A 13,240-nucleotide genomic window follows, 5' to 3' on the forward strand; every position below is an offset into this window, starting at 1 on the left:
TTTGCTTTTGTCAAAGAATGCTCCTTTTGCAGCAATTACAGCATTGCAGACCTTTGGCATTCTAGCTGTTAATTTGTTGAGTTAATATGTCTGAAGAAATTTCACCCCACGCTTCCTGAAGCACCTCCCACAAGTTGGATTGACTTTTCCAGCACCAAAGCAGCCCCAGAACATCACATTACCTCCACCATGCTTGACAGATGGCGTCAGGCATCTTCCAGCATCTTTTAACTTGTTCTGCGTCTCACACCTGTTCTTCTGGGTGATCCAAACACCTCAAACTTTGATCCGTCTGTCCATAGCATTTTTTCCAATCTTCCCCTTTACAAGAGACAGATTTATATTGTTGGTGGGAGAAGGTTGCAGGAGGACGTAGTGACGGTTGAGGTGGTAGCAGTAATCGACATGCGGGTGGGAGGATATTGGGGGGTTATGGTGCTGGGGATGTCGATGTACACAGAGTTGACTTCATCGAATTTTACTTTGACCTCAAATTGAGCGATGAGGTGGTGGGGGTGCTGAGGGGTGGGATAAAGGTGGTGGGGGTGATCACACTGATGGTATGGTATGACCGGTGATGCAGGTGGGATTAATTCGGTTGAGCTCAGAGAGCTCTCAGCTTTCTCGACATCTAAGAGAATGAGATAAATAAGTAGATGTAATTTCAGTATTATTGTCTTATATGTAACACTTACTACATAGGGATAGACATGTTATGTATGGGGATTGCACCATTTTCGCTGGAGCTAAAAGTTTTCTCTCAATAGTAAAAATTGGACCTGTCAAGGTCCATACTCACCAGGCGATTATGCCCAGCGTGAATGTGAAGCGATGATTGCTATCATCGCTGGGGGGAAATGTCAGCGCTATGCAAAGCCGTTCTCAAAGACGCTCATCTGCTGGTAACACCAGCAGATGAGCGGCTTTCCCAGCGATGATGCGGGATCATCGGCGGGCCATATACACTGGGCGGCTTTGAGCTGAAAGCCGCTCAAACTTGGTGTTTTCAGTGGCTTTCAGCTCATATTCGCCCAGTGTGTATGGGCCTTTAGTCTGTCCTGTGGTGTAATTATGTAGAACCAGTATATAGTTATTCTTACCTGTCTCTTGTCCCTTCTGCTTATATCTTCTGTAGCTGCAAGAATAAGAAAAATTGTTTAGTTATAGACCATAACTCTGTACCTGGGAACGGACCCTTCAGGTCCATTATTCATGCTAGATCCCAGAGATCCCACCCAAACTTATCAGCATGCTGTCTCCCTTGTATAAAGGAGAAGTAGAACCCCACACACACACACACACACACACACACACACACACACACGCTCCATCACCACAACACAGTGACAAGTGACTTATGGTATAAGTTGGCATTCTAACATTACTCTTTATCCTTTATGACCCCTTATCCATTTAAATGGACACGATTAGTAAATGTATTACATATACTGTATTGTGATGACAGTTGCCATTCAAATCCCAATGTCCATTTAAATGTACATTTAAAAAACCTGTGAACATTTTCTGGCAGATTCTATCATAATATCGTATTAGAACTAATGCTGATGTTTTGGTGTAGGAGCTACAATGCTTTATGTGCCAAAAAAGACCCACCCACCCATATATATTTGGGGGTTCTTAGGGCCTCATTTGTCTATTTGACCACTGTCATCACTGAGATACATCAGAGACATACAATGGGTCATAAAGGGTTAATATGTCAACACATACCCCCCTAATGTCACTTTTATATAACCAAAATGTTCCATTCCTAAAGGCCCCCATACATTAGGCCAACCTAAATCGGACCTGTTTCCCTGGCAGCTCCCTGGGAGAGCTTAAATACCATTAGGCACTTGATGTGCCAAGTTTTGCATGTGATAAATCGCATTTGATTTATCACATGCAACTCCCGGGGAGCTGCAGGCAGAGGGAGCCAGGTGGGGGAGTTCGCGGAGAGACGGGCAGGGGGAGCCGGAAGCCTGGCTGCAAAACCCATACAAATGAATGGGAAGCCACCGTTTGGGTGAGAGCTCTCACCCAATCAGTGGCTGACCATATATTTGTATGTTTTTTTTCTTAACTACGCCCGGTGCCCCCTGCCCCCCTCTGCATCCCCACCAGCTCGTGGAAACCCTCACCTGCCTCTCTGCGTCCCCCCGCCCGACTCCTAGTATCCCCCCGCCCCGGCTCCGGATATGACATCATGGGTGCCGCTGATGGCTGCACATGAGATTTATCTTATCTTATGTGCAGCCCCTCCAACCTCCGATCCGATGTGCACGGAACTGCGCATCAGATCAAATGTCATACATCGATTTCACAGCCCGATCCATCGGAATCAGGTGAAATCAAGCCCAAATCGCATGGGGGCCTTGAGATTCAGTATGGGCACTAGACATTGCACACAGTGTATATGTCTCCAGCCTGGAAAAGGGCTGTAGACATATACACATACTGTATACACCGACCTGCCAATCACAATGTGTGTCTATTACATAATATAATAATAACATCTGGGAATATAATCAGTAACATCATGTGTAGAAGTAACTTACCATAAGTACAGGAAAACTGCGAATATCAGTATAGCAACTGCAAAGCCTCCATACACAGCGGTGTAGATTATTCTGTCAGCTATGAAAGAGAAAACACATTTGGTCAATAAATGCCTGTCATTTCCATGCATGTTATACATAGCAATTCATTGTGTAAGACATGCAGGGCTGGCGCCACCACTAGGCAGCTTTGAGCATTTGCCTAGGGCGCCGGCCACTGGAGGGCGGGAATGAGCTGCAGAAAGGTCCCGCCAGCGCAGAGGAGAGCAGGAGGAGGAAAGCTGCACGCACCTGCCAAGTTATTCAGGTGAGTGAGCCATATGCCTCCGCCCCCTCTGACTGGAGCCTGCCCATGTGTGTGTTACTCCCCCCCCCCCAATCGGCGGCAATCATTGGTGGATGGCGGCCGCTATCCCTCCCTACCGCGGCGTGGAGCAGATAGGCGGTGGCTGTGGACACATCCCCCCCCCGTGCAGCAGGTGGACAGTGGCCGCATCCCCCCAGACCGGGTCAGAGCGGAGGGGGGCTGGGGGGGGGGGTCACCTGGGGCATTGAAACGGCTTGCACCGGCCCTGAAGACGTGTATAGCAAAATTAGTCAGCAGGGCAAATATACAGGGGTATATTCAATTCCTGTGGGAAATGCCTTCTTGTCGGAAAGACGTCAGGTTCTGACTTGGAATGCTCCGAACTGTCGGAAACCAATTCAATTGGCAGAATAGCTGCCAATCCACCTGCTTTTGTCAGAAACAGGGCCAAATCCAACCTGTGGGATTTGGCCCTGTTTCTGACAAAAGCAGGTGGATGACTTGAATTGCTAGTGTGGGATCCATTCTGCCAAAGAATGTTGGAATGGATCCAACACTAATTGAATATACCCCAAAGTCTCTATATGCATTGCCTAAACTAGAAAGCCAGGGCCATCTATAGATGTGTTCACACCTCAGCCCCATTATAGTGCCATGGACTCTGTGACTAAGCTGCGCTATGCATCTCACTATAGACTCGCACACTATGGGCCAGATGTATCAAGCTTCAACAATGATAAAATGGAGAGGGATAAACCACCAGTGAATAAGCTCCTCTCTGCCATGTCACAGGCTGGGTTTGAAAAATGACAGTAGGAGCTGACTGGCTGGTTGTTTATCACTCTCCACTTTATCACTTTTTGAAGCTTGATACATCTGGCCCTGTGTAGGCTTCTACCTGTTCCTGGTCACCAGATCCGTGAACCGGGGAACCTGAGATCAACTACTAGTGTTATAATGCAAATGAACTGTAATCATGGGAATGGCCGGGTCATACTCACCATATGCAGTATTCGGTGGTACAGTCGCTTCGCCAAATTCGGCTATGACATTCTGGGCGGACCAGACTTCCTCCAGTGAGGGGGTAACTCCCGAGGGGCCTGATGTTACAGCACCTGAAAGACAAACAGAGTCAGCGGATAAATATAAATATGCAGTGACATGAAAACAGAAATCCCAGGAGATGCTGTCTCCCCCCCCCCCCCCCCCCTTCCCAGCTGAATATACAGTCACTGATGATATTGTCAGATTTGACTGTGCGTTCAGACAACAGGGTAGAACCAATGGGAATGTGCATTGTTAATTATATGCACGATAATATCATTTGATCACAATATAGTTATAATGCACATAGATTAGTAATATTGCATAGTGTGTGCCCAGTTATGACTGATGTAGTGCTATGTGATCTGTGTTATTGTGTATTATATGACTTTGTGTCCTGATATCAGCTGTGGTGTAATGCGTCAGTCACTATTTGGCGAATAAAATGATTTCTGTCGTGTAAAGCCTAAATAAATGAAATAACTGCTGTGCCCACTTACCTACTGCGGGATATAATGGCAATGCCATATCATGAAATGATATTGAAAACGCTTCAAATTAATTCTCTAGCACAGAAAAAAATTTCTAGCACAGAAATAATTTGCTTCTTACTCCTTCAAAACTACCTTTCTAAAGAGGCATTCGGAACCTATGACATCACATCAGCCTTAGCTCTATTGTGATGTCATAATGACAGCTTGGGCCTGGCTGGGACTGTTATGGAGAATTTGTGCAGCAATACAAATAATGTATCAGTGTGATGTTACTTTGTTATTTTTATTTGGGATATTTACTATCAGTGTCACCCTTTATGTATATGATGTCTACTACAGGGGCTCGTACTCTGCAGATTAGGATGCACAGTAATGTCCTAGTTTTACAAATGTGTTATTAAGTAGCAGATTGGATGGACAGTCATTGGGGCTAATTCAGATGTAGTTGTAGTAGCAATCACTGAGGTCACCCCGTGGCTGGTTATAGCCGGGTGGGGGGACGCCACAATGGTTTTTTTTTTAACTGATTTATTCTATTTTGTTACACTGAGGAGCATTGCACGGATCTGACTGATCTGTGCAGGCTTCAGCCAGATACCACCAACAACTTGGTCTATTTAACATTCGTATTTACTGGTGAATTCGTATCCAAACTCACCAGTATGAATGACTGTAAATTTGCCGATCACATAGAACGCTATGGCCACATATGGCCGTGTTCTGTCAATGGCGTATGCATTCGTAACAGCCAAATTCGTCTGACCTTGCCGAATATACATATGTAAATCAGCCGGGCATTGGGTCCCAGACGTATTTTATATCGAATGGGTACGAATGAGGGCATTCATACCCATTAGATCTTACTAAATTTACCTCACAGTCACTGATGATATAGGTCAGATTTGATGACAGGGGAGAACCAATGGCAACGTGCATTGTTGATATGCACGATAATATTGTTAATAATATAGTTATAATGCACATAGATTAGTAATATCGCATAGTGTGTGCCCAGTTATGACTGATGTAGCGCTATGTGATCCGTGTTATTGTGTATTATATGACTTTGTGTCCTGATATCAGCTGTGGTGTAATGCGTCAGTCACTATTTGGCAAATAAAATGATTTCTGTCGTGTAAAGCCTAAATAAATGAAATAACTGCTGTGCCCACTTACCTACTGCGGGATATAATGGCGATGCCATATCATGAAATGATATTGAAAACTCTTCAAATTAATTTTCTAGCACAGAAATAATTTGCTTCTTACTCCTTCAAAACTACCTTTCTAAAGAGGCATTCGGAACCTATGACATCACATCAGCCTTAGCTCTATTGTGATGTCATAATGACAGCTTGGGCCTTGCTGGGCTGTTATGGAGAATTAATACAAATAATGTGTCTGTGTGATGTTACTTCATAATTTCTATTTGGGATATTTACTAACGGAATGGGATCATTCGTCAGACTGCATTTAGGTCTACAAGCATTAGGTCTTCACCATTAGGTCGACTTGCATTTAGGTCGATCTAACTGAAGGTCGACATGGGTTAGGTCGACGGGGTCATTAGGTCGACATGGGTTATGTCGACAGGGTCATTAGGTCGACAGGTATAAGGTCGACAGGGTCATTAGGTCGACATTGAAAAAAGTAGACATGGGGAGGTTCAATTATTATTATTTTTTTTTTCATTTGTTCAAGCGTCGACACAGTCAACATAGCACCGCATCCGCTCGCCATGCTTCGGGCACGGTGCCACACTGCGCTCGGCACACTATTTTATTCTCCCACCACGCCCTAGTGGATGGTAGGGCATGAAATACCGCCTGTCGGCACATGTCGACTCATAAAACAGTCAAATGACCCCATGTCGACCTTTTGCCTGTCAACCTTCCCCATGTCGACCTAATGACCATGTCGACCTTATAAAAGTCGACCTAATGACCCTGTCCACCTAAGTCATGTCGACCTTCAGTCATGTCGACCTAAATGCATGTCTACCTAAATGCAGGTCGACCTTTAGACACACGTCTAAACCAGTCAGTGTGTGGAGAGTGAAAACACAGAAGTGCGCAAGGGAAGCGGCTAAGCCAGCACGCAAGCTGCGCTGCCAACTGGAAGGGAACAGAGTGGAACAGAGTGGGGGCGTTGCCTGCCCGCTGGAGGGAGCAGAGCTAGCTCCCACTCTTTATAGTTGATCCCCGCTGCTGTAGTCGGGCCTGTGGAAGCGCCGGCTGGGGACTACTGACCCGCCTCCTGCTGCTGAGTCCTGGCACCTGATCAATGGAGGCTACCAGAGGAACTTTGGGCGAGGACTGGGCTCCGGTGTCCTGCTGCTGCAGTAGCCATTTTGAAAAGGTGAGACCCTGCTGTTTCTGTCCAGGAGACCCACAGATTACCCTTCCTGGGACACCTTTCCCACACATGGCCTCTGTTGAAAACTCTGCAGGCTCAGAATGCCACATTATTCAGTGCTTCTATTGGCACTGGTAGCTGCCTTTTGATAGACACTGTATTAGTGCGGCCTTCCTAAATTATATCTTGCTCTTTCACATTGACTTTCATCTTTATAATGTGTGCCACAGTGTGTGGCATATGTATAATGGGCATCACGGTGTGTGGCATATGTATAATGGGCATCACGGTGTGTGGCATAAGTATAATGGGCATCACAATATGTGGCATATGTATAATGGGCATCACGGTGTGTGGCATATGTATAATGGGCATCACAGTGTGTGGCATATGTATAATGGGCATCACGGTGTGTGGCATAAGTATAATGGGCATCACAATATGTGGCATATGTATAATGGGCATCACGGTGTGTGGCATATGTATAATGGCTGCAAATATCACCAAATTATTGATATTTCTTGAAGTGACAGGCGACTCAAGGAAGGCTACACTTTTTTACGATTTTTGACACACCAAGCCGAAAAGGTTAGCCATCACTGAGATAGCCAAACAATTGTCTGACCATTCTGTGTATCACAAATTGTTGGGTGATCCTACTGATGATTATAAAAAAATACTTGATGGTTTATTATTACACTCTGTGAATAAGGGGCTAATTTCCAAGGATCTCTGTGATTATTTGATGGCTGATTTTCCTGTGGTGCCGTTCCTGTTAGCTTCCAAAAATTCACAAAAATATGGTTTCACCCCCAGGACACCCAATCATTTTGGCGTGGGGTTCTCTATTTACCAACATAGCTGAATTTTTAGATTATCTTAAACCGTGTGTTCAGGATCGGCCTACCTATTTGAAAGACACTACTGAGTTGCTACTAATACTTGATGATTTTGGTTATGTACAGGGCCGAAACTAGGGTTTCTGGTGCCCGGGGCAAGACATTCATTTAGTGCCCCCCCCCCCCGCCCCCCCCCCCCAAAAAAAAATAATATATATATACATATATATATGCTTACAGACAACAGATGGGTGATATTAAACCAACAAACAAGACAATATATCATATATTATATATACACTGTATTCTGAAATGAATTATATATTTATAAATGATCCCTCTAGAAACTATATGAACCTGAAAACAGGGACAGTGCTAAAAATTTAGGGCATGTTTTTTTTTTGGGGGGGAAGAGAAGTGGTGTGTTCACATAGTGGTAACAATTCACATTATAGCACACACCGTAATGCCCAGTACACATTACAGCACACACCGTAATGCCCAGAGCACATTACACCACAAACCGTAATGCCCCCCCAGTACACATTATAAGCAATGGTTAATTGCTGCTGCCACTGGATAGAACACTGTCCCTGAATGATACACAATGTGCCACACACTGCAATGTCCAATATGTTACAAACATACCTCCCAGCACTGGAGGCAGAGGAGAGGAGGCAGAGGAGAGGAGACATCTGCGCGTGCCGAAGGCACGCGCCCAAAATTAGAGCGTTCACCTACTACCGTGGTACTCCTGCGAGGCTACATCCCCCATTTTTTCCGCTATGAGGGCATGGTCAGCTCTCTAAGAGCTGTAGCCACATGGGGTGCGGCCATGGAAAATGGAGGTGTGATACACATATGCCCACAATAGTGCAGTGCCAGATACACATGACCCCAAAAATGCAGTCCGTGATGCCCAATATACCTATGCCGCATACTGTGATGCCCATTATAAATATGATCCGCACCGTGATGCTCCATTATACATATGCCCCACACCTGGATGCTCATTATACATATGCCACACACATGATGTCCATTGTACATATGCCCCACAACGTGATGCTCCATTATACATATGCCGCACACCGTGATGCCCATTATACATATGCCGCACACCGTGATGCCCATTATACATATGCCGCACACTGTGATGCCCATTATACATATGCCGCACACTGTGATGCCCATTATACATGACACACACCGTGATGCTCCATTATACATATGCCACACACCGTGATGCCCATTATACATATGACGCACACTGTGATGCCCATTATACATGACACACACCGTGATGCTCCATTAAACTTGTCACACACATGATGCCCATTATACATATGCCCCACAGCGTGATGCTCCATTAAACATATATGTCACACACATGATGCCCATTATACATATGCCACACACCTTGATGCTCCTTATTAATGAGCATCAAGGTGTGGGGCATATGTATAATGGGCATCATGTGTGTGGCATATGACATGTTTAATGACTCATTAAACTTTAATGAGTCATTAAACATTTGCCACAGTGCACACATGATATCCATTATACATCAGTAGGTATGCAGGCTGGAGTCAGACACAGTTTAAAAATGAAACATCGATTACCAGATGCAGGGAGATGATTGGGAGGAGCAGCGGCGTTGACGGCATGTCATGAGACATGAGGGAAGGAGGAGGAATAAAGCGCGATTTCTAGCGCTGGGGATGGGAAGGCAAGTGCTGCTGTGCTGTGTGCTGTTCCCTCATTTGGCGGCAGGAGGTCAGATAGTGACCTCCTGCCTCTCTGCCGTAGGGAAGCGCGTCATCGCTTGGCGGCAGGAGGTCACTATTTGACCTCCTGCAGCCAAGCGAGGAACCGCTACACAGCGGTAGCCCGGCAGGAGGTAAACTTTACCGTAAAGTAAGCGCCGAGCCACTGAGCACCCGGCGAGCTACCCGTCGCTCGCAAGCGACAGGTTAGCTAACAGACACAGTTACAATACGGCGGGCCAGCAGGGGGACTCGGGCTACATCAGCCCCCGAAACCCCGCTGGCTGTCTCCCGGACCTGACAGCGCCCCCCCCCCCCTCCAGCGCCCGGTGCGCGTGACCCCCCAGCCACCCCCTAGTTACGGCCCTGTTATGTACCTAACAATTGATGGTTATTTACACTTTACGTTGTTAGCTTGTGTTCTAGCATTCCTCATGTCGGTGGTATATGTGCAGTGGAGAAACTTTTACAGGATAACCCCTTATATACAGGTCCAAATGTATCTTTGTTTTCTGCTTTGTTAAACATGATCCTTAAACAGAATTATTTTTACTGCAATGGTGCCTATTATAGGCAATTCATGCCCCTTTCAGACCGCACTTTTTACCCCGTTATTTTACAGTTTTTTTACCATTTTAAAATGATAATTTGTACAGTCTGATTTGTAAACGTTAATAAAGCAGGGTCCTACCCATTTCAGACACGTTTTTTTTTTTCATCCACTGTTTTCTATGGGTTAAAACGGGTTCAGTGTTGTGAAGGAACAAAAACTGCATTGAAATACCGTTTAAGGACAAAAACTGCACTGAAATACTGTTTAAAGACATGCAGTGTGAAAGGGGTTTTAGCTGGCAGACCCGTTTTTAGAAACGTTTTAAAATACCTGGTCAAAGCCAGTTTTGCGGTGTCAAAGCAGCATCAGTGGCTGTGCGATGGGTTCGCCCGTGGCACCGGCCTATGCCAACACATATGTTCGAAATTGAAAATTAAGCATTCTTTACCAGAGATCTGAGAGATAGGATCCTTTGTTACAAGCGATACATCGATGATGTACTGATTATATGGAAGGGGGACCCGTCAGACTTATGTAACCACATTGCAGAAGTTAAAGAGTGGGACTGTCCGATTAAATTTACTTACAGTAAAAGTTTAGAAGAGATTCCATTCATACAGGGCAGCACGGATGGTGTAATGGTTAGCATTACTGCCTCACAGCACTGAGGTCATGGGTTTGATCCCCACCATGGCTCTAACTGTGTGGAGTTTGTATCTTCTCCCCGTGCTTGCGTGGGTTTCCTCCGGGTACTCCGGTTTCCTCCCACAATCCAAAAATATACAGGTAGGTTAATTGACTTCCAACAAAATTAACCCTAGAATGTCTGTGTGCGTGTGTACATGTGGTAGGGAATATAGATTGTAAGCTCCTCTGGGGCAGGGACTGATGTGAATGTTAAAATATTCTCTGTAAAGCGCTGCGGAATCTGTGTGCGCTATATAAGAAACTGGTAATAAATAATAAATAAATACAAGAGCAACCAGCGTTCTTATTTCATATATATATACTGTATATAGCGAGGGAGAGATCGGCACTCCAAAAGTTACACAGAACAGTATGAGCCTGGGGTACCTTCCAGTGTCTGGTTAACACAACAAATAGGATGGGGAGACGGTGGCACTCGCAGGACTTACAAAAACCTGTAAAACCATTCTACACAGAGTACATGACTGGGCCTATCAAGAACTTTAGTATGAAAGAGGTCAAGGATCAGCTCCCCCAAATATGGACATACAGCCTGCTGCTTCTCCAGCTCTCAGCTCTCCTCTTTATTGACCTCTGCAGATACAAACCAGTCATCATGTATCAGGGCCTGTGCCATGTCATCACCTACGGACTACTGTGCTTTGCGTCCAGTTTCCAGGCCATGCAGTGCCTTCAGGTTACCTCAGCTATGGTCACTGCATGTGACGTTGCCATCTTTTCTTATGTATACAATGTGGCGAAAGCTGACAAGCATGACAAGGCCTTTATCTTTTGTAGAACATATAACTTGCTGGGATACACCATAGGAGCTCTGAGTTATCAGCTGATAGTGACGTATGGCCACTTCTCCTACTACCACCTGAACATTATTTCCTTGGGAAGTGCGTCAGTGGCTTTTATCACCTCCATTTTCTTGCCCACCCCCAGGATGAATGAGCCAAATTCACAATGTTTAAATGACCACATTAAGCATAAAGACAGGAACACTGTGCACTGCTGCTGCAATGTGGTGGTCAGGTTCCTCAAGCAGCAACGGCAGGACATCTGTGAGTGCTGTAGTTTCAACACCAGATGCTGATGAATATGGTGGTTACAATTAAGATTGATAGAAAACCATCTGACCGCAACACAGTTTCATCCAATCAGTACTCTAGTCGGCCATATTCCCAGTTTTTGTTAGAGCTAAAAGAATTGTTAGCAACCCGGTGGTTCTTGAACAAGTTCTTGATGAAATGTGTGAAAAATTCCTGATACGTGGTTACTCACCCCTGATTCTTAAAGCTGCTAGATCTAAATTAGATCAAATTGATAGGAAACAAACTTTAATGCCTTCTGGTAAATAAAAAACACTGATAATACTATCCATTGGGTACAACAATTTAATGTAGCCAATAAAATCATACAACAACGAATGAAACACCTTTGGCGTATGATTACAACAGACAAGGATTTATCAAAATTTAAACATACTAAAATCATGTCCAGCTATAAAACGGGAAAGAATCTGAAGGACTGGCTTGTCCGAACAGATATTACTGCCCTAGCACAATATGATCCATTGATACAACATAAGAGTCCTGGGTGGCATAAGTGCACGGGATGTACGACCTGTAGCCATATGATTACATCCAGATGGTTTTTTCATCCTTATACAGGAGAAAGATTCCCAATTAGATACCCTTTGGGCTGTGATAGCTCCTTTGTTGTATATATGGTGAAGTGCCCATGTGGGTTATGGTAAATAGGGAAGACTGCCAGGGCCTTCAAAGAAAGGATGGCCATGCACCATACTTCCATAGGCGTGCGAAGCCCATTTTTTTAGGGGGTGCACCATTGGAGGGGCGTGTCCATCGCCGCCTACTGGGCGTGTCCATCACGACCTAATGGGCATAAATGCAAAATAAATAGGTGACTTATTTATGTATATGCACTTAAGAGTGAATCATCCCCCCCCTCATATACTATAAACAGGGACAGTGTGCACCTAAGGAGTGCTGCAAAAATTTAAAGTATTACATATAATGCCACACACCATAATGCCATTACACATTATGCCAGGACTTGACAATAGCGACAGTGCGCGCCAAAGGCATGCGCCAAAAATTTACACCATAATACCTATTGCACATCACACAGCCATTACATAGTATACCATATGCCTTACACATTATACCACACTTTGTAATACCCATTACACGTTGCGCCCCACACTGTGATGTCCATTACATGTTACGACTCACACTGTTATGCCAATTTTGCTTCACACCATAATGCCAATTACATATTAGGCCACATAAAGGTACCATAATACCAATTACATATTAAGCCACACACTGTTATGCCAATTACCTATTACATCCCACACCATAATGCCCATGACATATTACGCCCACACCGAATTGCCTATTACACATTATACCATATGCTGTAATGCTCATTACACATTATTCCACACACAGCAATGCCCATTACACAGTATGCCACACACCAAATTACCCATTACACCACACTTATATGGTGTATAAGTGTATACATTACATATTATACCTTGCACCATATTGCTCATTATACATTATGCCACACACCATAATGCCCATTACTTATTATGCCATATAA

The 13,240-nt window shown here is 44.7% G+C and overlaps 1 protein-coding gene across 1 annotated transcript; it reads right to left on the reverse strand.

Moving 5' to 3' along the window:
- LOC146041526 (uncharacterized) lies at window positions 1–6,868 on the reverse strand. The gene is made up of 5 exons (XM_083161488.1): window positions 6,653–6,868; window positions 3,867–4,119; window positions 2,559–2,637; window positions 1,101–1,135; window positions 1–631 (listed from the first exon to the last, which is right to left on the reverse strand). Exons 1-5 carry the CDS (start codon window positions 6,866–6,868, stop codon window positions 339–341), a joined length of 876 nt encoding a protein of 291 aa, XP_083017614.1. The 3' UTR covers window positions 1–338.
- Between the last annotated feature and the right edge of the window lie 6,372 nt (window positions 6,869–13,240).

This window comes from Crinia signifera, chromosome 19 (genome assembly GCF_055691185.1).
Source record: "Crinia signifera chromosome 19, ASM5569118v1, whole genome shotgun sequence".
Taxonomy (NCBI): Eukaryota; Metazoa; Chordata; class Amphibia; order Anura; family Myobatrachidae; genus Crinia; species Crinia signifera.

What these genes read in the sequence shown, in the direction of transcription:
- LOC146041526 (XM_083161488.1), bottom strand. Translation starts at nt 6,868, where the DNA reads ATGTGGCATTCTGAGCCTGCAGAGTTTTCAACAGAGGCCATGTGTGGG. An exon ending in ACCACCGAATACTGCATATG is followed by an intron (nt 2,638 to 3,866) that starts GTGAGTATGACC and finishes TCTCTTTCATAG; the next exon opens with CTGACAGAATAATCTACACC. An exon ending in GCAGTTTTCCTGTACTTATG is followed by an intron (nt 1,136 to 2,558) that starts GTAAGTTACTTC and finishes TTATTCTTGCAG; the next exon opens with CTACAGAAGATATAAGCAGA.